Below are 26953 nucleotides of genomic sequence, written 5' to 3' on the forward strand. Positions count from 1 at the left end.
CAAAGACCTGAAGAGAGTACATAAAGGTGCATAAAGGGGGTTGAAAAATGACAACCATGATTACTACCATTATGAGTTCCTTAAGAAATGTTCAGTTCCTTTGTGATTCTTAAATGCTGTCAGGGATAAGTGATGGAACAAAGTGAAATCATTTGGTAGATTTTGCATCTAGGAAACCACTTAATGCCAGGCAAATTGGCCTGCTGTTGACTGTTTGAAGCATGATTCATTTTCAAAACTTTGCACTATTTTGAGAAGTTAACTATATTATGCATTCTTAAACAATTTTAGCAGCATAGCTTTTGCCAAAGAATGACATAATTTGACCTTCTTTGCGCAAAGGATAGGGACATAAAGATAATGAAGAAGAGAAGAATGGAAGAGCTTTATTCCAAAGGGACCAACCCAAAACAAAAAAAGTTCAATGAGGATCTTTTAAGAGTTCCATAACTTTCATTAAGTCCCAACTTTTGCCGTTTTGCTAATTCATCTCCATTTCCCCATGCACATAAGCAAAAAGTCTATAAAAGCTTGACTTCTTGCTACTTGTGTACTATTAGGCAAGTCATTTCATCTTTTGGTACCTCAGTTTCTTAAGCAGTCATTTGGGAATAAAATAATGCTAACTTATAGAGTTATTAGGGATATTAAATAAATATTAACAATATTTAATATTATAAGTATTCCATAAAAATAACTTAGCAATGAGTATTTCTTTAAAGTCATATTTGAAAAGGAGTTAAAATCAATTAGTAGTAAAGTTCCTTCTTCCTTCAGATTTGCAACTTTAAAAACAAATATAGAAAAAAAAAAAAGAGTCCATGAGCTTAACCAGGGGAAGAAGTAGAATAAGGAGGTGGTGGTGGATTTGGCCATGGACAACTGGGAAGTGGGGAAAGTGGGAGAGTCTGAGGGCTGGCGCTCTGGATTTGCAAGAAGGAAGCAGAGGATGAGGACACCTCCTAGAGAGATGGAAAAGACCCCTACGCATGACCCTGTGGCAAGACACCAGGCCCTAAATGACCCCTCCCAGTGACGCAAATTCCCCATATAGAGATGTTAGACCATGTTCTCTTCAGAATGACCATCATCCAAAACACCAAAGGATGTTTTAACCAAACTCTTTGTGAACTTCACGGTCTTCACTATTCAATACACATTCTTCCCAGAGGACATTCTCCTTGTCATGAGCAAACATTTGATAATGTTACCTCACAAGAGAGCACCATGTTCTGACTGATAGGTGAAAGGGGTAGTTTTTAGGAACCGGCTCCAGACAGAAGGGTAATTCCCCATGAATCCATGCCTCATGCATCAACATATCTATACACACATGCACAGGCACACAACACGTGCAGGAACTGCTTACCTAACACTGGACCATTTGGAAGAGAGTTTATTCTAAAACATGGGTTTCTGGACAAGTATATTTTACTCATCCAGCTAAATACCTCCATAAATAAGAAATGTCCTCAACATCACAATCTAACTTCAACCAAATCAGTTATAAGCTACTCTCTTAGATTGTTGTCTTAAAAAGGGTGATGCCCCTCCTATCGTGTTTTTGAAGATGCCAACATTTCAGATTATGTTAATATTCCCCATGCCCCCCCACCCCAACCTGTCTAATTCTCCCTAGGAAATTCCTATCTTTTTCCACGTAGATCATGAGCTTCATGAGCAGAGAGGCCAATTCATCTTGGTAGCTCTTACAGTGCCTAGATGTAGGCATCCCACAGAGTAGGCATTAGTAAATGTTTGAGTGGAAGGGAGGGAAGACCAGAAGAAAGAGAAAGGGAAATTAATGGAGGGAGTAACCTGCATACCTTAATCCTAATAGTTGCACAGATATGACTGGGAAGCCCTCTCCAATAATCCCATTTCTATTAATATCTGCTACAAAGCCAAGCCAAGGCCTCCCAGAGACGTTTAATTTTTCAAGGCGCACTGGGCATACCACCCTTACTAGGGTCACTCAACAGGTGATAAGCTCTTCTTTGCTATACTGACAGAATCTCAGTTCATCAGAAAACACATAACCAGGATCCTGCAATCTGCTCAGAGCAGAGCCAGCATTAGAATTCAAAGCCCTAAAGCTGCAGGACAATGTTTTATCCCACTTTATATATGTGACAGCACATTGATATTATCAGACATTTAGTAGGTGCTCTATAAATAGTGGTTGAATGAGTCTCAGAAGTGAAATTAACTCTTAGGTTGGGGAAAACTATTATGATTAAGTGCTTTACCTGTGAAGAAACCAAAGCTTAAAGAGGTTAAGTATATTCCCCAAGATGTCGGCAAGAGCATAGCCAGCAGGGCTCCAAGTATAGTGTTACATTAGTCTGTCCCAACGTGAACAAGTGAAAGGCATCCTGTCTGCCCTGGATGCTGCACAGATCAGAGAGCAATTGAGTGGAAAAGCAATGTGTCCTTGCTTACACCCTCAAGATCATACAAAATTTGCATATTCATAAAAAAGATTAATTGATAGTCATGCCCAAATAAATATGACTGCGTGATGTCAGAAATGCTCTTCTCCCTTCTTCGACTGATTTTCTGTGTGACTTTGACCATGACACCTGATCTTTGTCCCATCTATAAAATAGGGGCCGGGGGAATCAAGGATCTCTGCAATCTCTTAGCCAACTTTAAAATGTTCTGATTCTACAGCATACCTCCACATCTTTATCTTCCGGCATCACTTCTACCTGGAAGGCTGCAGAGATAGTCATTCTCTACTCAGGACAAATATCTTACCACATTACACAGAGAACAGAGAAGACAGTAGAGTGATGTACTGTGGGTCTTTAAGCTTTATCATAGAACAACCAAAAAGAGGGAGATCTTTTGTAAATCCTGTCAACGTCGTGTCTATACCAAGAAGAACTTCTAAACAGAAGTGTTGTGAATTCCAAGCAAAAGATTCATGATATTGGGGAGGTGGGAGGTGAGGAAAACCCTTCTACTAATCCGAAGTAAAACAAAAAGTACTATAATTTGAGTCTGGAGGTTTTTTGTTCTTTTTCTCCCTGGAAGCTATCTGCTCCGGCTTGATGCTATTGTTTTTCCCAAGAGAGAATGCAGCTGTTGCTGTATGTCTGGGGGGAAGATATCCATCACCCAGAACGTATCACAAGCTATTAATAATGTATCATTGCAAATCTACCTTGCCTCAATAAACACCCTGTCTCCAAGTACAGATAAAAGGTCCAGCAGGCAGATGTTGGGATTTATTATCCTCACATTTCCTATTTCATATTTCTCTAAGGATGGTGTCCAGTATCAGGCTTATCCTGTGGGTAGAGCAGGAAGAGTAAACTAACATTTGCTTAGTGACTTGTGTGTGCCAGGTGATTATATGAAATTATATCAATGGCCCTGAGAAGTAGGTTTTGACAACCCCAATTTGCAGGTGAAGAAACTGATGCTCAGAGACGGGAAGTAACTTGTCGAGGAACACTCAGCTTGCAAGTACCAGAGAGGAGAAAAACCATCTCCCAGGTGTCTGGCTACAAAACTCTTTCTCTGTCCTCTGTAGCTCAGGGTTACATCAGCGGCAGTTTCACCTTTCCCACTCTACTTCCATAGTTCTGTATATAATAGGTGCTCAGGCAAGCCTGACCAAATTTTAATTTTTGAGAAGTGAACATGGAATATGTCTTTGAGGACTGCTGTCTGAAAAGGGATTCCTACACATGAGCAGGGATGTGAAACTGCAGCGCATGAAGCCATCTCCCAAAGAGGTGGTTGATTCCTGAGGTTTCCTATTTCTTTGCCTCATTCTTCATGTTGTTTACAGTGTCTGCGATTGAGCTGATAGAAACGCAGCCCTTTTCTATCCCTTCACTACAGAACATTTCAAGTTGCACTTATGCTTATCCATTTCAGTCTTCCCTGCTTGGTTGAGGAGGGGGTGTTACACATGTGCCCTTCACCTCATATTTTAGCATTTCACACAAGTGATGGGAGAAACAGACAGACCAAAGCTCTTACCCTCTATGCCCTTGCCCTCTCCACCCACCGCATGCTTAGCTCCTTTTCAAGAGACAGGATGGAGTTGTTTGACATTCAGTTGGCCATGATTCACTGCTGGACGGGGTCACACTGTTCTGAAAAGTAATGAGCATCTATTAGCGCACTGTCTAGAATGAGGCACGAGACCAGCCCACCTCAACCATGCAGTTGATCTGGGAAGAGGATACAACACCCACTCCAGGAGCCCAACTGTTATGGATTCAAAGAGGAAAAAGAAAGACAGCCCTCACTCCAATACGATTTCCTAAGAGGTTCTAAACTGGGAACCACAGAGTAATGATATCTGAGCTAAGAATATAATTGATGCTATGTTTCTCCATAATTATTGCTATTGTGTATATACCTCCCTAGGTCCACGAACCCAGAATGGAAGAGGGGACACGGGCACTGAAACCCCATCCAAATTTCCAGCTACTCTCACTAGATTACATTCCCCTTGAAGGAAGGGCAAGTGCTGACAATTGTACCACAGCTATGTTAGTGATTCCAATGGAGTGTGCTGGCAATTTTCATGTTCAAATCTGCCCTTTTAGGTCACATTTGTATAGATGCAAAAAATGAGGCTTGGAAAGAAGTCAGGTAACTTGCTCAATGTATATAGCTGATAAAAGGCAAAGTTGGGATTTCACCATGATTTAGAGAAAAAAAATGCATTTCTTGGTATCTGTGCCTCTGCTGAAGCTGTTTAGGAAAATGCAGCATATATGCTTAGTCCTCAAGGAATTAAAAAGCCAAACTCAAATTCCCTGGGTATCTACATGCCCTTGAAGGAAAGCACTCATCCATTTCCCTTTGAAGCAGCTTCCAGAGATAGCCAGAGTGTTGTGCAAGGGAGTTCTCATAAAAATAGGCACCGCTCACTGGGCTCCATTTCTGCAGCCCCAGAAGGATGTAAAACCCCGCGTGGTCATAAGAAAAGTGAACAATTTTACTGACAAATTAAAGGTTTGGGAAGCAGCAGGAGAAACTGGTCAGCTACAACTTCAGAAAAAAGTGCACTGAACATTTCAAAGCCTTCACTTCAATTATGGAGGGAGCCGCGGAGGTCTGGGAAGTGGTCCCCAATGGGTGTGCACCCAGCATTAAATATGTGTTCTTGCACTCAGCAGGGCTTGAGCTCTTTTAAGGAGGGACTGGATAGTAGGAGAGGGAGGGGTGGAAAAGAGTGAGAGTGAGAGAGAGCAGAGGTGGGAGGGGTTCTGAAACATCTGCCAAGGAGAAGTCTTGCTCTGGTCATCAAATGGTACAGCAAACGAATGGGATTTTACAGATGCTGCTTACAAAGGGAGGACCACAGTGAGTGAGGAACTGGTCCGAGCTCCTCGTTCCTTGGCAATAAAGACTGGCATTGGCCGAAAAAAATGAATAAGCAAGAAATATCGGTGAAACATGTCCACATAATTTTAACGCACATTTTATATGTATAATATATAATGCATAGGATCATCACTGTTTCTATTCTTGTATCCATATTTTATAGAAAACAGACTAAAGTTCAGAAAGTTTAAACAAGGTAATTCATAAATGGCAGACCAATCGCCATCTTTTCCTTAGTCTTTTGAACCATTTAGGAGCCGCCAAGATGCATTTTTCTCCAGGAAGTCCTCCTTATTGCTTCAGGTGTGGGTTAAGTGCCACCATAGCTGTGTTTCTACTCTATCCCAGTACCTGCCACTTGTATTCTAAGGGTCTTGAGATCTCTGTCTCCTCCACTAGACCTTAGGCTCCCTAAACTAGTCAGCTGCCAGGTTTATTTATTGTGTCACCCCTAGCCCCCAGCACAGTCCATGTGCAGTATGAAAGTGAGGTTTTGAATGAACCATCTTGGATCTCTCTTACTCTCCTTCTTACCCAAGGTCCACACTCTGGGTTTTTATGTCTATCCTCTTCCTCTTCATCCTCCTTCCTCTCTATTACCCCATAAAACCCTGTCAGCTGCAAGTCAAGAAAATTACTCAGTACATGACTTCGCTACAAGGCAAAAATAATAGAAGAGAGAGCCATTCATTTTCCATCCCAGTGACGTCTGCCTTTGAGTAACAGAAATAACTGTCGTTTACTGAGATGCAAATGATAACAGCAGGGCTGACCATAACAGCTGATTTTCCCTGAGAATTTAGCCTGCCCCTTTCCTTTTGCAAGTACTTTCTCATTTAATTCGTCCAATGGTCATGAAACCCTACGAAGTATCATCATCCGCTTTCATAAGCGAGGCTCATAGATGCTAAATCCTTAACCAAGAACACATGACAATAATTTGAAAGTACTTCTATCTAATTCGGAAGTCAATAAGGTTTCTCTTACATCAGCTGCCTTTCTAATATGAATAACTGCAATGGTCATACACTGAGCATCTCCTGTGTGCTTTATACTTCATGTATGTAAGTCATGTAATGAGTTAATGCACCCAGAAATAAAGTTAGTACCTCTTTATGGATTGATATACGAGGAACTTATGGAGCTAAGATGATTTGGAGAGGTTAAGGCAAGCAGCTATAACTAACGACCTCTTGAGTAACAGACAGTATTCTGAAGATTTATGAGCAAAACATCAAGGAAAATTTACAAGTCTTTAAGCACAATTTTATTATATAATGAAGGCAGGGACTCCTCCATCTTTGCCTAAGGGTTGTCTCCGTGGGGCTCCACAATGTGGCAACTCGGGCATATGGCCCCCTTCCAAAGGAAGGCCCTTCTCCTTGTGGCTGACAGGCCATGTCTCAACACAATCTCTTTAGATTCACGATGGAATGGCAATTATTTAAAATTGGCTCAGGTCTGCATACTCCACTGGATTCCTTTTTATCCCACTTTAAGTGTTTCCCTTGGGACCGCTTAAACAGCTCTATCTTTTTAATGACAAACTATCCATCGACAGGACTGGAAATGAAATCAAGCTTTTGTTTAGCAACCAGTCTGTTTATTTATTTTCCAAGTTCATGAGTTTATATGTATGCTGCTCTTAATGGGCAGTGCATAAAAATGCCTCTTTTTATTTTCTTTTCATTTGCATTGTTGCTGATAATGGCTATTATCAAGCCATTAGAGGCAGAAAAGTACCGTTTTTGCCTTCCAAGATGGGTTGCATTTGTGTATGTGTGTTCTATGCAGATTGGCCAATATGTTAAACTTTCTTTTTTACTTCTTTCTCCGATACAGATGGCTTAATGTCAGCCACATGATTTTTCTCACTTATGCATGGAATTATATACATATATATTTATGTATACAATTATACACATATGTACGTGTGTACACATATGTGTATGTAGATGCACACGCACATATTCACATACACATATAAACACTCACACACATGTGTATATACACAAACATTCATACATACACACAGAAAATCTGCTTTGTCTTTTTTTTAATTTAAATTCAACTTAGTTAAGATATAGTGTAGTATTCGTTTCAGGAGAAAATCTGCTTTTTAAATCAAAATGAAAAGTCTGTGCCAGGGATGTGAGTGAAATGCATTCTACACCACATCAAAATCTGAAGCATTGTTATGTAAATCTAGGACACCACGGTCTTGTTTTAAATAAAAGGCCTGACGGACTGAGTCTCTCCCATAGGTAGCCCATTTAAGCTTTCATGGTTAACTAAAATCATTGTTGAATTGTATCTGAGAGGCACAATCATATGGATAAAAACTAAGGAAAGTCATTCTTTATTCAGATGTTTCCAAATGTCTACTTAATGTAAAAACACAAAACAGTCAAATTTGGGAACTTATGTTTCAAAAGATTTCATCGATTCTTGAAAGTGGCATTTGTTTAGATTATTTTATGGGAGGGTCGGAAGAAGACATTCACTTTTGTTTTTGATAGCATTTTAGGTGAGATGGGTAAAATGAAGTTAACTAGCATTCATTGGATATTATCATCTCCTAGGTCTTTTATAAATATTATTTGACATTGTCCTCTATGAAGAAGGTCATGCTTTAAAATATACATCACTTTTATGAAGTAGTATTTTCACTTTATGTGTTGGTGGAGCTGAGAATCAAATGTGACTGTTGCCAACTAGCAAAGCTCAGATGGACAAGGCCCCAAACATGAAGGAAGGCCCAGTTGTCTGGTAGATTACGAAAGCTAAGCTCAGGGGCACCCAGGTGGCTCGGTCAGTTGGGCGTCTGACTTCAGCTCAGGTCATGATCTCATGGTTTGTGATTCTGAGTCCCAGGTCAGGCTCTGTGCTGACAGCTTGGAGCCTGGAGTCTGCTTCAGATTCTGTGTCTCCGTCTCTCTGCTCCTCCCCAGCTTGCACTGTGTCTCTCTCTTTCTCAAAAATAAATAAGCATTAAAAAATTGTTTTAAAAAAATGCTAAGTTCAGTCTTGCCCTGGAATCAAGGCCTGGAGTAACAAACTATATTAGAACAGTGGTTGTCAGCTGGAGCATTTTGCCCTCCCAGGGGACACTCGGCCATGTCTAGAGACATTTCTGGTTGTCACACTGGAGGTGGGGTGCTACTGGCATATAGCAGGTAGAGGCCAGGGATGCTATAAGCGAGCCCTCCCCAACAAAAAAGCATCTGGCTTTTTTGTCAACAGTGCTGAGGCTGAGAAAGCCCTCCTCCATCTAAGACCCCGATGTTCCTCTGTATTTTATCACTCCTGTCATTTTATATAGATCAGCATTCTAACCACGATCTGGGAGACAAATGTAATGTTAGCATGTGCATTGGAAAGAAGCATAGGGTAGGGGGACCAAATGCAAACCCTGACTCTGCTACCTACAGCTTGTACCTCATGGGGGAATGACTTACCCTCTTGATGACGGAATTTCCTCATCTGCAAATTAGGGAAATACTAGCACAAACCTCATGCATGGGGTTCTTCAAAGGATTAAGTGAGAGAATTTGCATGAAGAGTTTAGTGAGACAGTTTAGTGAAGGGTAAATGTTCAACCACTTCGCTGTTATTCTTATTTTCACTGCTGTTATTATTACTTCATGACTTATTTCCATTTTCTGGAAAGCACTGTTTTTAATACTACCTTCATTTTTTTAAGAAAGCTTTTATCTCAAGGTTAGGTAGACCTGCTTTCACTCACGTTTGATTGCAGACTGCAGCAGAATCAGAATAAGGAGCGGGCCAAGCTGCAGGAGGAAGCTGTGGGCTATTTTTGGAAGAAATGCTCTTCTATGCACAACTCCACAAACCCTTTCAATATGGTATCTTCAGTATCTTCCTGAGATAACCCAAAGCTCCTGGAGAGTCCTGGTCCTCTCTACATAGTAGAGCAGCATCTCTACAGCTAGGATGCATCTAGCATGTAGGATTGGGCTTTGCCTTCTTCCCACAGCCGTCATTACCCAGCTAAGGAGAGAATCAGGCAGTCTGAGGGAGCTCACTGCAAACCTCTTGGGTGACTTAAAATCACTGTCATCAAGCATGAGGAAGACTGGGCTAGTGGGAGGAAATGGGTGAGGGTGGAAGAAGGGAGACAGAAAGCATGGACTAGGTATTGGAGAACTCAGGGTTCAAGGAATTTGCTCAAGGCCACACTGCAAATATATGGAGAAAACAAAATTAAAAGCCCAGAAATCCTTCCTCTCAAGCCTTCTGCTATTTTCCTCTGACTAAAAGGAGTTCCCTGATTAGAGAAGCTATCAACAGGATCCTGAATCCAGGTACTTACAAGAAAGGCAGATAGAGGCAATCTTGTTATTGATAAAACATTGTAAAGAATGAAATGGAATGTGTTGTTTACTGCCTAGTACAGAAAACAGAGAAATAAGAAATATCCATCAAACTCTCCCACATAGAAAATAAACTTTCCGTTGAAAGATAAGAGGAAACTCCTGTGTTAGATGCCAAATCCTTCTGTTAGTTGTTTTCTGCCTGCTGGTGATTGGGCAGCAATACCCCTGGGTAGACGTGCCTTGTAGCTTCGTTTGCCATTTGGGAGATGCCATTCCATCATTTGGGGCCTCATAAATGACTGGAAAATTCCGTGGGCAAACTGCCATTCTAACTAGTGTGCATCAGTCCCCAAAAGGAAGAGTTATTATAGAACTCAGAAGCATATGTGAAGTTTGTCAGTGACATTTATGGAAATGGTGCAGTTTACCATCACCATCACCACCACCATTGCCACTACCACCATTGCCATCACCCCAAATCATTATCCTTGTCTTCATCACCAACACCACTACCACCACCACCACCATCATCAACATTATCACCATCATCATAACCCATCACCACCCATCATCTTCATCACCACCATCATGATCATGATCACGACCAACACCACTGCCATCATTATTGCTACACATCAGGAACTGGGTTTGCATTAAATATTTCATTCAGCACTCACAGCATGAGGTAGGTGGTCTTAGTCATTAACATTCCTTTCTTTATAGTTGTGGCAATTCAGACTCAAATGGGTGAAATAGTTTATCAGGGATCACACATGGCAGGACATTCCCCAGTACACAGCTGCTTGTTAACATTATGCCCCTTCTTCTGGGACTGATGCAAAGGTTCTGTCCTTCATTTAAACTACCCCAAATCCTCACTATTGGTGTATCTCTTATGACAGCATATTCTGAATTTCATTATGCTTATTAGTATACAGCTAATAAGACATCCCAACTAGCTAAGAAATAAGAGGGTAGAGTCTATTATTTCCCAGCACATAGTCAGCACTAATACATTGCAATACTTAAATGGTTGCAATACTGGTGGCCTTTGGATAAATTTTACAAGATTCTGAATCTTTTCCTGAACCCAAATCAAAGCACTAAAATATACATTTATCTGTCTAGTAAGGTAGTAGCTGAAACACTCCCAGCTTGAAAAACACAAGATAAGGTGAAAAACATATGTTTTACTCCAAGACTGACCAAGTTAGATGTTTTGTGTTAAAAAAAAAAAAAACTTAGACAAAAAAATCCTTTCCACTAGGGATAGAACTCTTGATTTAGACTCTGTAGGAGCCTTGGGCTCAGGGCCACGCCACTCTGTTCTACCTCACTATGAACTATCAGTCCCTTGCAAGGTTAGAGCCCTCACCAGGTCATGGTTAACTTACTTGTTTACTAGGCAGTGAGCTCCTGAACAGCAAAGACATTTACTCACTTTTTTCTTATTCCTTATTTTAGCACAAAGCCTACCACACAATGGATGTTGGACGAATTTTTGGAGGAATGAATGAATTTGTTCTTTTTTAAAAATTTGTTCTTTATTTATTAATTTTCTCAACTGTGAAATGCAAGGAACTATGTTAGGTGAGCCCCAGGGAACAGCTCCAGATCTCACATGATAAAAGGGTATGAGAATCCATTGTTATTAGGTCTGATTCAGAGCAGTGATGGCTGAGGTGATTTTTGCTCCTATGAAGTTTTGGAGAAGATTAAAAAAAAAAAGCTTAATCAGCTGGCTGAGCCATTAATTTGGCATTATCTTCATCTTTTCAAATGAGAGGCACAACTACTGCTTAGGAAAGAACCCAGAGGATGCTCTAGTTTCTTTTTCCCTTTTCCTCAATTCGAATATTACAGAGCAAGGTCAACTACACTAATCAATCCCCACCCTTCCACCCCCATAGCATTGTGAAGAAGGAGAAGTAGTGGAGACTGGAGGGGGGAGGAGGAGGGGGAAAAATGATGATGATGAGCCTCCACAGGTATGAGTGTGAGTGCTGGCAAGACAAAGCAGGGAAAGACTGCAATTGAAGACACCCTTGCCCTCCACCTGAGGTACAAACAAGGTGCAGAGCCAGTTTCCATCAGGTCCCAGACAGGTTCCATCAGGTCAGCTAATTCAACTGGCCACTCAGGCTATACCCAGATGTGGGCCTCTCAAATCAGATTTTCACCAGCTTTAGGGAGGAAAGGCTCAGCCACACCCAGAATATGAGATCAGTAGACAAGGGAAATTTGCAGCATCTCAAAGGCCTTCGACAAACACAGACCTAAAAAATCCAGCACACATTTTCTCCACACTCCGTACCTTGAAAGGACATGAGGGAGGATGGTATGGCACAATTAGGGCTACATTCTTGGGGAGAAATTTTTTACCGGTTTATGGCAAAAACCAGAGGACTGAACTTTCCCTTGTCTACAAAGAGAGTCCAAAAGAGCTAGCTCTGGAGATTTACAGACTCTGGAGACATACCATGGTCACTTTTTCCCTGACCACCGCAGTGCTTCATAAGGGGTCTCCCAACACTCATTCTTACCTCCTTCCAACTCATTTCCCTCACACCAAGGAGAGAAATTCAAGACTGACTATATTATTCTCAAGCTGAAACACTTCAGTGCCTTTATAGTGTTTGCCTTTATAGTGTTTTTATTTATTTATTTTAAACATTTATTTATTGAGGGGGGGTGTTGCGGGGGGGGGGGGGAGAGAATCCCAAGCAGGCTCCGTGCACTGTCAGTACAGAGCCAAGCACAGAGCTTGAACTCACAAACCCTGGGATCATGATCTAAGCTGAAACCAAGAGTTGGACCCTTAACCAGCTGAGCCACCCAGGCACCCCTATAGTTTTTTTAGAGTAAATAACAGAATATCAACAATCGTAGCAGGGTCCTGCATGACCTGGCCACTGTCCATGTCTCCAGAGTGCCCACAGAACTGTTCCTTTTGATCTCTGGGTTCCAATTACATCAGCTTCTCTTTACTTTCTCAGGCACTTCATGGAACCCTATCTTTTCATCTATTTACTTTTGACACAAACATCATCCGTCCTTTAGACTCAAATCTGTCTTCACTCCTCCAGGGACATTTGCTCTGAAGAACCAGTCCCAGTCAAGGCTGTCTCTCTATTATACACCCTCAAAGCTCCCTGAGCTTTTCTTTCATATCACTGAAACTCAGATGAGTAAGTTGTAAGTCTATACATGCTTTTGCAACCTCTACCTCAGTCACATTGCTTGCAACATGGTAAGTATTCAATAACTATTTGTTCGATAAAAGTTGTGAAATGGAATGTTATCTCAAAAAAAAGAAAAAGAGAAAAGAGAATCAGGGATACCAGTGAGGCTACTTGGAGAACTGCCATGTTAATGGCCCCAATATCTCAACTAAGAGTCAAATAAATTGATGTATATGTGTGCATACACCTTCCTAATTCTGCCTTGGTAGCTTAGTATAGTATATCCAGAGGCACCACGAACATGTTTTTAATTCTGACTTGAATACACAGGAAAAAAGCCCTATCAGGAGATAGGGATTTTAAATTCTGGCTCCAAATTGACTAGTTGTATGACGTCTGTTTATTACATTATTGCTCTGAGTTGCTACTTCTCATTTATAAACGATGACACATTCCTCTCTCAATGACTTGAATAAGTCCTATTGTGTGCGAAGCTAAGGTAGATATCTGGTGAAAATATAAGGCTCCAACTCAGCACTTGGGAACCTTCCAGGTTAACAGGAAATAGGCATATGAATAAATCTTCACAGTAATAAGGTAAGTGCCATTTTCAAGGTTTGGATAAAGGATTTGGGGAGCAACCGAAGGAAGCGACTTCAGGGTACTGTTTGCAGGAGTCAAAGATAGCTCTACTGACAGGAATGCTTTGAGAACTGAGTTAAAGGATGAACTCACCTACCATAGACAGAACAACAGACGCCAGCTCTGGGGCCAGAAAACACTTAGTGGAAATCATACTCCACTTCTCATTCACGGACAGCAGATTTCCACTTAACTCTCTAGGACCACCTTCCTCATCCATAAAATGGAACTTAATAGCCCCTCCTTTGCATGTTAGGGTGGGATTGGCAAATAAATACTACACACAAAGTACTTCTTGTCAAAAGATCTGACTCACAGGTGCTCAATAAATTGTATCTGGATGTAACCATTCTTCCCATGCTCCATTTCAGTGACTGGCAGGTCAGAGAGCATGCTTTTAACGGATTCATATTTCTGAGGGGAATGGTTTGCATAACTACACTAAGGGGCAAGGTAAGACAGCTGAGTGTTGTCTCTTTGATGTGTTTGTCCCAAGGCAATCCTCACAGGCTCCCGCAATATCAGTTTCCTTGTAATATCAGGAAATTACAGAATGCCATGGGGGGTTTGCAGGGGAAAACAGCAATGGTGAACCTGGGAGAGATTAGATGCATGCAGATTCCTGCTAGGTCTCACACCGGGGCCTAGCAGAGGCAGTGTGGCAGGCCTTGTTTATTACCACTAATAGCTTGAATGGACCACTTTGACCCTTTGGGGAAAATGGAGAAGGGCTGAATGGCATGGAGAACATGAAGTGTTTTCACGCAGAAAGAGAGAGAATCCAGCAGAGATGACAAGAGTGTAACTATCAGGGGTCCAAGTAAATTTGTAAATTTCTAGGTTCAGATTTCTGAGTAACCTGAAAGAGGGACACTTGGGCTCTAGATGCTTCTATATTGAGAACAATCAGGCCTCAACAATCTATCAATTTTCACTCATCATCCCAGACATCTCCCCCTCTAGAATGCTTTCTCTGATCCCTTAGGTCAGCTCATTCCCTACCCCTGCTGACCCAGTACTGATTCTGTGTCCTTTGCAGCCATCACATTGAATGAGATGAATTTAGAGAGGACCTCCGTCTTTGTCTCTCATGGCCTCTCCAAATCTGCCCGCCAAGTGCAATCTCTTTCTCTGCCACTGGATAAATACAGCAGGAGCACCCAAACCTTTTTTGTCAGTCTTAGGTCATGCAAACAGTTCTCAGGTCAATTGGATTCCCCAAAAAGCATTCTCCAGCAATGCAATTATAATATCCAGCACCATGGAATAATCAAATGTCAACTGTGTTTTAAAGTTGGGATTTCTCCTCCCTCCCCAGCCAGGCCCTAGTGCAGACATAAGGACTGCATTTTCAGAAGGAGCACAGGTGCCCAGTTTCTTCTTTCTCTTCTTCCCCAGGGATTGGACTCTTAATTATCCATCGAAGTTCCTGAGCCTTACTACGGTGGAAGGATGGAAAGGGGCATAGCATAGTTGTTATCTGGTTGGTGGTCTTGTACTTGTGTGGCATGCCTGAGATGTCCAATTTACATTTTATTAATGTTTATTTATTTTTGACAGAGAAAGGGAGAGTGTGAGTGGGGGAGGGGCAGAGATAGAGGAAGACAGAGCATCAAAAGTGGGCTCTGTGCTGACAGCACAGAGCCTGATGTAGGGCGTGAACTCACGAACTGTGAGATCGTGACCTGAGCAGAAGTTGGACGCCTGACAGAACCACCCAGGTGCCCCTGTGATTATCCTATTTAAAACAGACTCTCCAGAAGCATTTTTTGGATTCCTGAAAGACCCACAGCCTCCATTAGTGGTCTTCTCTCACCCACCTTCCCTTGCCATGGCTAATCCATCTCTGTTTTGGATCGTCTCAGACTCATCTTCAGTCCCTAGGTACCCAGGTTCTCTGCTGGGATCTGTTCAACCCTACGGGCAATCCTGTTTGCAAGCAACCTAAGAAGATCCCAGGCCGGATCTCTCTCCCTTTGTGTGTTCACATGAGGGGGACATAGGACAGCTTTTGTAGATCATGGTAAATGCTCATACAGCATTTGTGAGGTCAGCTTCAAGAGTGCAGGCCACTCAACACATGGTTCGATACACCTCAACACATCTTCGTTCCACTAGTGAGCACTTCTTTATTATTACTGTTGTTGCTGTTGTTTTCAAGTCAGGTGTCAAACACCAGGCTGCCATGCCATCAGTATTTCAAGAGACAGGGGTGCCTGGTTGGCTCAGTCGGTTGAGCACCTGGCTCTTGATATTGGCTCAAGTCGTGATCCTAGGGTCGTGGGATTAAGCCCTGAGATGGGCTCTGAGCTGGGTGTGGCCCTGCTTAAAATTCTCTCTCTTTCCTTCACTGCCCCTTTCCCTAGCTCGTGCTCTCTCTCAAAAAAAAAAAAAAAAAAAATCAAGAGACAATATATTGAAATATCAGGCTGGTCCTGCCGAGGCCTACCACTGTCAAATCCCCCTAGTGTGGAGATGTGAAGGAAGGAAATACCCTTCTCCCCTTTTCACTGAGGAAAGCCAGGGAGACACAGTAAACCAACAGCTCTCTGCAAGAGCTGCCTCCTTTCATTTCTCATCACTTTCACTGTAATTGAACCATTTAAAAACTATCATCCCAATTTGCCAATTCTAAGAGGTCTCTTGTCTTGAGATTTCAGCTGAAGTTCCTGTTTTGACATTCCATGTTACCATAATCATCGATTATTCGGAATAGCTCCGTGCCAATGGGGACTCTTTTAAGGGACTGCCGCATACGGACTTGCACTTCGTACACCGCTTTCTTATTTCTCAAACTGGAGAATGCAAGACTTCATTCCCTTCACTGGTAATCATACTGAAAGAACAAAAAATCAGGAGAGTGGGGTTCTAAATGAATAAAACTCTGCAAAGAGGTTTGAGAAATACTTCTAGAAATTTGTTAAATATACATTACAAAGTATTCTAATTATTCTGTAATTGGCCAAGGCTATGGTAGTGAAGCATGTTCCATCCAATCAAAGGGAAATAGATATTTGCCTGATGGACCAGACACACTCTTTAATCCTTTTAACAAGCATGCCATTATCAACAAAGCAACATGAATTTAAAAGCATCTCAGTAACATCGTATGGAAGGGATTATAAATGGAGAATAAATGTCAATTAAATACCCAGAATGGGAAAATATCATTAATGCCACCTATATTTACTTTTCTGCCTTAAGTATGAGATTTTACACAAGAAAACACTATAAATTAATCTATTAGTATATTCCTCAAGCATGAATCATGGAGGGTTTCAAGGACATGGCATTCATTCTTGGGAACATCATTTTAGTGTTCTCTGTCTTTCTAACTAAACTGGGCACTGTTATATCTGTGTTTTGCAGTGCCAGGAAAACTATGATAAAAAGTTGTCAAAGAAATGGATAAATTAAAGAATGGATGGGTGACTGGATCTCTGTCTATGCTGGGCATGGAGTGATGTATACAAAAAGACCATGAATTGAAGAACCTTGGGTCTAAAGGAAAAGAGAAGGCAGCTTTGAAAAATGAGGCAAAGACAAGGTAGGCAAAGGTGAGGCCTCCCTGGAAAGAGCTTGCAAGTTTGTGAAGCCTTCTCATTTCTCCTGGCGTTGGTTCTCAGGGTTCAATCCTGGCTCTCAATCTAGGGCTTTGGTACAGAGGGAGCCCTGATGATGATTCCTGCACTTGGCTGATGAGGGACTGAATCATTCCTATAAGGTCTCCTCCGGGGATGTTGAAGGGATGATGGGAGAGGAGTGGTGTACTCTCCATCTGGCAGCTCATGGGAGAAGGAGAAATATGGACAATGGAACAGGTGCTTCAAACACCAAGACAGATGAAAATTCATCAACCATCCATTCATCCAATAAACATTAGTTGAACATTTACTATATGCCAAACTTGGTTCCAGATTCTAGGGGTACAGAGTGAAGAAAGGCAGACACAGCCCTTGCAATTAGCAATTTTTGATCTAGTGGAGGAAACAGGCACTAAATGAACTAAATGTAAAATTGCAACTAAGACAAATGCCCTAAAATTAATTTTTAAACTATTAAGAGGATGAGTGGCTCTAAATTAGCCAGAGGAGACAGCAGTGGAAGGAGGTAAATTTTCTGATCCCAAACTTTGAACTATTTCTAGGGCATAGTTTTGCAAAATTGATAGTCCACTGCATGGTCTCCATTTTCTTTATATTTTTCCCTTTATATCATTGTATCCCCATTCACCTGATCTGGTCTTCTGGTTCTGAGTAATTTGTTTGTTTGTTTGTTTGTTTGTTTTTGGTTTGTTTGCTTGTTTTTACCATTTGTGCCAAACATTGTTGATGGTTGATCTCATTTCATAGAAATGCCATGAGGTAGAGATTAGAAAGCACAGTGGACTTGGGCCTTCGTTTGAATCCTAGCTCTGTCTCTTACCTCCTGTGTGCTTTTGGGGAAACTGCTAAACCTCTCTGCATCCATCTCCTTATTTAGAATTACTTTTTTAATAAAAGAATTTTATTGTGTAAGCCACATAAAAGCAACTTCAAATAGAATTCTGAAAAATAGCAAGAGAATGCATAATCTCATCTCTCTCATGAATCCATTGTTATTCTTACTTCTTTGCTTCCCGTCTTCACAGATGTGGAACACCCTTGCATAGATATCTGGAGTATAATCTCAACATACTAGGCATTAGTCCGTGTGACCTTTGAGCCTTTCCAAAATTCTCATTTTGGTACAGGAAAAACAATCCCAGAATCCACATGTGCGTCCCTGGAATGCTGAGACACTGAATTACCTAGGACATGTCCTTAGAAAGCCCAGATGGTGACCAGGGCTCTGCCTGGATGCCTGAGGTGCATAAAAGGGGAAGGCACCCTAAGGGAGGTCTCAGTTCTACAGGAAGGACACAGACACAGACAAAAGGGCACAAATGGGGTCTGTGATTTCAGCTCTAAATTGATCCTGATTATGCATTTGCTTTCTGAAGTAGGGAGAGGGAGGACTTGCCTTTCATAAGGAAGAGGCAGGGGGAAGCAAGCAAAAGCCCGAGAGAGACAGACATAGGTGGGGAAAGGCAGAGCCACACAGCACTATCAGGAAATGAGGAAAGACAGCTTCAGGGCTGGAGGTGAGTGTGAAAAGCAGGATCTGCAGAGCTGGCCTGAATCCTTGGGATAACTGGGGCCTAACTGGGGCCTCACTGGCCTATTTCAGGTCTTTCTCCAGTTGAGAACTATTTTATTCATTGACAGTAAATCCCATAATTAGCTTCTGAGGCTTAATAATAATACAACTAGTATATGTGTTTACTGGCATATAATATGAAAATTGGAAATCAGAGTTTAAATTGAACTTTACCTTTGAAAAAATAGCAATCATTTCCTACTTGAAAAGTAATACATTATTACCAGGAACAACGTGAAGAAGTCATAAACACATTAACAGAAAAATGAATTACATATATACTATGTATACATATATAAGACATTTACAATATTTATCATGTGATGGGGTACTGACAATTTTACTTCTATGTTTTTATATTTTTGATATTGTTATTATATATAGATATGATTTTATTTGAAACCTTCGGAAATGTCATATATATATGGTTTATTTCTTCTTTTTCCAGTTGACATTATACTGAGAGCATTTTCCTCTGACATTAACCATTCTTAGAGCATAATATCTTTAATTGATGAATTTAGATGTATTATTCTTTATTGAAACATTTTTCCCTGTTGTCAAGGATTTAGATTATTACCAACAATTCTTTACTATCAGCAACACTGTGTTGAACAGTCTTGTGCATGTGACTTCCTGCAATTCATTCTTTGGATAAATTCCAAACAGATTAGTCAATCAAAAAGTATGGATATTTCAAGGCTCTTGATACTTAATGTTAAATTATTTTTTGCAAAAGTTTAAATTTCTATCAGAAACATATGAGTATCATCTCATGGGACCCTTGCCTATCCTGGGTGTGTGTGTGTGTGTGTGTGTGTGTGTGTGTGTGTGTGCGCGCGCGCGCGTGCGCATGCACATGTCCGTAGAACGTTACTAATTTGGTTCTTCCACTAATATATCTTATCAGTGGGCTAATTCTCATTGTTCTTACATATTCTTACCACTTGCACAGTTTCTTTTTGTTTTGTGAATTTCCTGTTCATACTCCATGCTTGTTTGTGGAATACCTTCATTCACTTTCTTTTTCTGCCCGTATCATTTTTATTCTATCTGCTTTCAAAAGGATTGTAAGTAACTTACAGCAAAAGACAAAGGTGCAATCAAAACATGAAAATCAAGCCAAACAAATCATGCTTCACACATGTCAGAGGAATATCACAGCTTAATAAGCACTGTCACCTGCATCCTCCTTTTGAAACTTCACCAGCTATCTGCGAAGTCTGCTAAGTACAACCCTCCTTACATAGATGTAGAAACTGAGGCTCCAAGAGAGGGGCTGGCGCTGGGACTAGAGAGTTGTCGGCTAGCAGCAACAGAGTTGTCGCTGTAGTGTACTTAATCTCAAACTTCACTGCCAGTTCATTCATTCAGTAAATATTTACTGAGGACCTGTTACATGCCAAGCACTGTTCCTGGCACTGGGGATACAGCAGGACACAATAGAGAGAAGGTATTGCCTTACATTTTAGAGGGGGCACAGGACAGGCAACAAGGAAAGATGTGTGTTGTGTTAAGAGGATAAGGGCTAGGAAGAGAAATAAAGGAGGGGGTTTCACAGTAAGGGTTTCAGAGTGGGGGACGCAGGCATCATTGCTTATTATGTGATCCTATCTCTCCCTCCAGTGTGTGCAAGATCGCTAAGTGTTAACATTCTCCTGTGCAACTAGGCTAGTGCTCTTTAAATGAAGACAGGGAGAGAGAGCTCAGGGGCTGCCGACCACCGCCACACCTCACCTCTCCCACGGTGTCATGCAGCCAAAATGCATTCAGAAGTCAGAAGTGAAATTGTGCAAATCCATTATTAACACTGTCTTCAAGGTTACCTCCTGTTGAACTGAATAGACACCCATAGTTAGGCACGGAACTTTGGGGAGGAGTTGTAAATGACCGCAGCTGCTTCTGCAGAAAACCCAAAGGGGGCACAGCAGAGAAAGAGGTGGTGGCAGAAAAGCCACTGCCCTCTTGGAGGGTTCAATGTCATTTCTTGGGCACAACAAATAACTTTCCTGCTCTTCCATATGAAGCAACGGTTCCTCTGTTCAATTTTTTCCTTGATTGTGTAACTCTGATTACAAACATGGCCAACAGAATCCTAAGGCATTACTGCAAAGCTAAGGAGCCTCTGAAGGGCCAGGGAGTCAGCTCCACAAAAATCCCAATTCCTAGCATGAAACTGGAGAATGAAAGCCAAAAGCGCAAGAAAAGAAATGGGAATTCATGTCACATAGCTGTGGCTGGAGTCCAGAGCTGTGTCTGGAGCCTGCAAGATCACATTCCGAGATGCTGATTGGTTTCATAATGACAACCCAATCTTGGAGGGCAATGGAGCTAATCTCCATGGTCAAAGATGATGGTAACCCCCAGGAGACCTGAAAGGTTGTCTGGTATTCTCATAACACACCAAGGAGCCATCTGGTCTTCCCCATGCAGACCACGTAGATAGACAGTACCTTCACTAAACCTCTCTAGGTCCACACAAAGCAAGACTTTTCTTTTAATTAAAAAAGAGAAAACCTAGTTGCTTTTTTTTTAATTGTGGTAAAAAAATAACATGAGATCTGCCCTCTTTAGCAAAATTTTATGTGTATAGTACTATTAATTACAAGCACAATTTTGTACAGCAGTATCTCTGGAACTTTTTTCATCTTGCATGACTGAAACTTTATACCCTTTGAACAGCAACTCACTACTTCTTTCTCCCCCTAGCTCCTGGCATGATTCCACTTACATGAAGTATCTGAAGCAGCCAAACTCATAAAAGCAGGAAGTAAATTAATCTTGGTTTTGAAGTTTCCAAGTTTTCTTTGCATGCTCAGATATTTTAAGAGGCAACAAACATAAGTGAGCACATACTGCATGCCAGGCATTGGTCAAAGCACAGCTGAAACACATATTACGTGCTGGGGAGGAGGGAATAGCTTCATTGATAGCATCACAATAGCTACCACCATCATAATTAGTAGTAAGCTCAAAGGTCTCCCTCAGCACACATACATACATACCTATACCCCAGGATGATAACAAGTCAGGGCCCTGAGTTGGCACACTTCTTTACAAGATGGAAAGACTAAGTGGTGCATGGGCATTGAAACCCTTAGCCCATCTTGTCCCACCCAGTGGCATTGTCTTTGTTAGTGCCCTACAACGTGTAACTCTCAAAACTGTATCTAGCTGGGGCCTCTTACACTCAGTTAAGCCTTGCATGCTGGTATATTCACTTTTTCATTCAGTTGGGTATCAAACTACCATGCCAGACATTGTGCTGGGGACACAATGTCAAATAAGTCAGATAGAACCCTTGTCTTGGCTGGTATTATAGTAGTAATTGTAAAATAAGACACATCTTGCTCTCCAGAAATGCATGGTGTCATGGGAATGGTAAGGGGTAACGTGAATTCTTGCGATTATCTGGGGCCCAGGAAAAGATCTCTGAGTGAGTGATGTTTAACCTGCTACTTCAATGGTGTGTGTGTGTGTGTGTGAGAGAGAGAGAGAGAGAGACAGACAGACAGAGACAGAGAGAGACAGAGAAAGAAAGAGACAGAGAGAGCACATGGGTTTGAGTAAAGCCAGAACACAGCCCCTACTTCATTGTAAATTCCCCAGCCAGGGTCCTGCTTAGCTGTTTGCTTAGCATAGGGCAGAACGAGGGGCCCCTTCATCCAGGTGTCCCTGACCTCACTTCTGTTGTCGAAATCCCACACTTAAAAACATTTGACTGCTCCAGCTAGATTGTTATCTACATCAAAGAGAAGGAAAAGCTGAAAATGGAAACTAGTGAAGTAGAAAGGATGAATGTGGATGTTGAGTGAATGCAGATGGTCAGTGGGGAGTTCCCTCCAGGACTGTTCTGTTTGTTTGTGAAAAGAGATAGGGGCCGTCCGCGACTGCCAGCCCCCTATTCAGCACCAGATGGGGCTTTGTCCAGAAAGCCCATCTCTCTTTGTGTCTTCTGGGCTTTTGCTCCCACCGATTCCACTGTTTTTTGTTTGTTTGTTTGTTTGTTTTTTAATATCAAGACACAATACACTATAACATTATGTACCATATTAAAGGTTACATATGTTTTCTGTTTTAACCTTCAAGGCATTTCTTACATTGGAGACATTATCACTGTATTCTATACAAGAAGAAAGTCAGAGTTAGGAAAGTGAGCTCCTTGTCCAACATCCCCAGTCATCGAGTATCAGAACTCAGATTCAACTCCATGCTCTCCACTACGATGAAATGCCAAAGTTTGCAAAGGAAGATGTGAAGAAATAATCTAGAGATTTACTCTTAACACAGTGATGCATTTCTTTCCAATCTTTTTTTTTCCATTTTGCATAATTCATGTTTACATAGTTGATACGTTGTGCATGAGTAGAATTTTACATCTTACTTTTTTCTAAAAAATGTAGTATCATGAACATATTAGCATCATAAACTCCTGGTAACCACAACTATAAATGGTTTTACAGTGTGCATAGTATTGATAAATAGTATGGATATGTATACCATAGTTTATTCACACCAATAAGCTTTGGGTACATGTTTGGGTTATTTCCTTTATTGTTTTTATTGCTTCGGGGGTATAAGTAATGTGGCAATAAGCTTCTTTTTATATACGATATAGTTCACTGATCAGAGTCCAAAAATAGTAACATGTTAAATGCCTTGAAGTGACTTTGAAGCAGGACCTGATCCCTTTCTTTCTTTCCTTCTTTCTTTCTTTCTTTCTTTCTTTCTTTCTTTCTTTCTTTCTTCATTTCTTTCTTTCTTTTCTTTTTTCTTTTCTTTCTTTTCTTTTCTTTTCTTTTCTTTTCTTTTCTTTTCTTTTCTTTTCTTTTCTTTTCTTTTCTTTTCTTCTAAGTTTATTTTGAAAGACACAGAGATAGCATGATAGGTGGAGGGGCAGACGGAGAGGGAGACAGAGAATCCCAAGAAGGCTCCATACTGTCAGCGCAGAGCCCGACATGGGGTTCAAACCCATGAAAGCATGAGATCGTGACCTGAGCCAAAATCAGGAGTCGATGCTTAACCGACTGAGCCACACAGATGCCCCCGATCCCCTTCTTAGTAAAAGCCACATCTTTAGTAATTGTTTCCTTAAGTGTGAAAAATACTAGTACCTAGCTAATATGTTTTATAACTGCTGGAGGACTAGTGTGCACATGTGTGTGTGTGCATACGTGTGTGTGTGTGTGTGTGTGTGTGTGTGTGTGTGTGTGTGTGTGCATCTGACACATAATAATATTGGTATTTGCTGTGATGACAATGTTGATCATGGTTTTCTGAGTCAGGTAGCAAGCTCCTCCTGGCTCTCCCTGCCTCCCCACTCTCCATTCCTCTTGTCCTAGTACTTGATAAAAAAGATAGACATTTACAATGAGTAAGCACCTTTTATGCGCAGCCTCTATATCAGACACTGCACCCATCAACTTCTTGACTCCTCACCACTACTTTGCAAGGAAGAGCTTTAGAAGAAAATGGAGCTCAGAATGAAGTGATTGCCCAAAGATGATACAGCCAGGAAGTATTAAGCTGAATTCAAACACAGGTATCAGAAGCCCAGTTTTTTTCCACCACATCATAGCATCCTTCTGAGAGAATCCCCCCATAACAAACAGCTAATGTGTGTGCTGCATGTAAGAATCTGTAGTGGATGTAATATAAATATATGTTTCACTCTCTTTTTGACAAGTCTGACATAATTCTTTCTGTATGGCTTTTCGTATACATCTTCATCACACGTCAAGGATGTTTCCTCTTAGCACCCTGCATTTCTGGCTTTCCTAGACTTCAGATGTCCCCCACCCCCCCTTCACACTTCACATTTTCTATGCAGCCTGCTGAGCTTGGCTGTGGTTTATGGGGAGGGAGGTTAAGCCGAGAGGCGCCAGGCACTGCTTCAATTACACTTTGCCTGTTCCAAGGGCTTTAATCATGACCTCTTTCTCAATGGATCCTTTCAGAAAGGCCAGGGGGAGAATAGGCAATTGGAAACCCTGGTAGTAATCAGGGTCCCAGACCTCCAACTCCACTGAGAAACATAGCTGGGGCCTAAGACTCATTAAAGGAGAAAGAAAACTAGGAGAGACTAGCCATTCCTGTAGGATCCATGTATATTGGGGGCAGGGTAGAGAATGTACAGAGACCATAAACGATAAGAGGAAAGAGGAGGTGACAATAATTAGCTTGTGGTTTTAATTAGGAGGTCTCTTGGGCCAGATGTTGAAAGAAGAATGAAGACCCCTCCTGAGATACGTAATGAAACTTAGACCCCTGTGGCTGGGGAAGGGGGTGGGGATGCTGGGAATGGATGTATTATAGGCTTTTAAGCCTTTAGCCTCAGGCTTCCAGTGATGGGGAAATGGAAGGAAAGGGGATGTGTGATTTTGGTGGAGGCCACTCTCTAACCCCCAGGCTCAGGCATTTGTATTCCCTCCGGAGCAGCCCATTCAGCAGAATACATCTGTTTCTGATTAACAGAAGGAGGACAGCCAGGCAACCTGACTCCCTGCCTGGGCTGTGCTGTCTCAGGAATCTGGACCTCTGTACGTTGTCTGGGTCTCATTGTCATGAGAAAAGACTGGGCAAAAGCATCTCAGGCATCTTCCCTGGCATTTGCAGCCATCAGGCCCCTGCCCCACTAGGGTGTGACACATGGCTGGCTTTCACTGTGTAAAGAGGGGGTGAGCTACACGTATAATTTTGCCAACCTTCTCACTTCCCAGACATCTTCCTGTACTTTAATTTGTTTGCCATGGACCAGACCATTTATTGCAGTATGAGCTACCAGCTATTAAGTGCCAAATTCCTAAATGAAGAAACATGGAGATGGACATTTGCCCAGGTGGGATGAATGAAGAAAATAACAGTCATTGTAACAACAGCTAACATCCATTGGGCACTTTCTAAGCAGTTTCCATGGAGTATCCCATTAAAGTCCTAGGAGAACACTGTGAGGTAGTTCTATCCAATCTTCTTTTCCAGAGAAGAAAACTGAAGCTCATATAATTTATGGAATGTGCCCAAGCTCACACCAGCAGTGAGTGGCAGAGCTGGGATTTGATCCCAGGAAGAGTATGTTCAGAGCTTGGTCTCTAAGTTCGCATGAAAAGAACTGAAGAAGAACAGTATCAAAGGAAGGCAAGAATTTGGCAAAAGAGGATGGATGCTGGAGGCAGAAAAAAATTACTTTCCTCTGGGCAAGAGGTCAGCAAACTGGTTCTGTAAAGGGTCAGAGAGTAAATATTTTATAGTTTGCAGGCCATATGGGGTCTGCTGCAACTACTCTACTCTGTAGTTGTAGCATAAAAGCAGCCATGGATAATACGTAAATGGATGTGCGTGGCTGTGTTCCACGAAATTTATTTGCAAAAATAGATGAATCTGATCCATGGGATAGAGTCTACCAATCCCTGTTTTAGGCCATCATCAGAAATTGAGATATGGAGAGGCTTTGAGAGAACACACGATTCAAAGCCCTCATTTATGGATTACTACATTGAGGTTCCTAGAATCTGAGGATTTTGATGTCAGAGCCAGTACTTTGTTCATCCATGAGTAAGCTTTCCCAAGACTCCACAGTTGCCAAGAGGCAGATTCTGGACTTGAACCCACATCAGTCTAACCATGAAACCCTTATCCATTGCCTACTGGATTCTACTGACTCTAATACTACAAACTGAAAGGAGTGCCTGAATGGACACTTCTCTAGTGTGTTCCAATGGTAGATAGAGTTCTTTATTGTGACCCACACTCTTGTCCTCTTCCTGCTAACCTCGTGACCTTGGACTAGGGATTAGCTTCTCTGAGAGTCAGCATTATCCTATTGTTACCAGGTGTGTTAGGATGATCACTGACTCTATCCAGATAGACCTTGCTCCAATTGTTGGCTCTGGGATCTATAGCTGTGAGATCTTGAGCAATGTCACACTCTCCTAGAGATGCCAACCATTGCCCCCTACTCACATCTTCCTAAAATAACTCCAATGCTCACCACCACGCACAACTGGCACACACTGTAGAACAAAGCACCTCACGGGACTCACTTCACACTTTACTTCATCACTGTGATGAACTTCATCACAGTTCACTGGACTTGATCTAAGGCCAACCACTCTAAGCTAAATCAGTAAGTTTCTCTCTCCCAAAAACTTGCACTCAGGAGGCATTCTTAGAGTTGCTAGGTGAATCCTACTAATGGGGGATAGAAGTGTAAGGACCCAGCAACTCCTCATTCTGAAGTCCCTGAAGGCACACTGGCTCCTG

General features: G+C 41.7%; 1 protein-coding gene across 1 annotated transcript in view; it reads right to left on the reverse strand.

Moving 5' to 3' along the window:
- Positions 1 to 2193: 2193 nt before the first annotated feature.
- LOC113604318 (uncharacterized) overlaps positions 2194 to 26953 on the reverse strand; it is a 160330-nt gene continuing 135570 nt past the window's right edge. Inside the window, exon 3 of the mRNA XM_053211135.1 lies at positions 2194 to 4112. Coding sequence (XP_053067110.1) covers position 4112 — 1 coding nt within the window. The 3' untranslated portion in view covers positions 2194 to 4111. The remainder of the gene's footprint in view (positions 4113 to 26953) is intronic.

The sequence above is a fragment of the Acinonyx jubatus genome, chromosome E2 (assembly GCF_027475565.1).
Source record: "Acinonyx jubatus isolate Ajub_Pintada_27869175 chromosome E2, VMU_Ajub_asm_v1.0, whole genome shotgun sequence".
NCBI lineage: Eukaryota > Metazoa > Chordata > Mammalia > Carnivora > Felidae > Acinonyx > Acinonyx jubatus.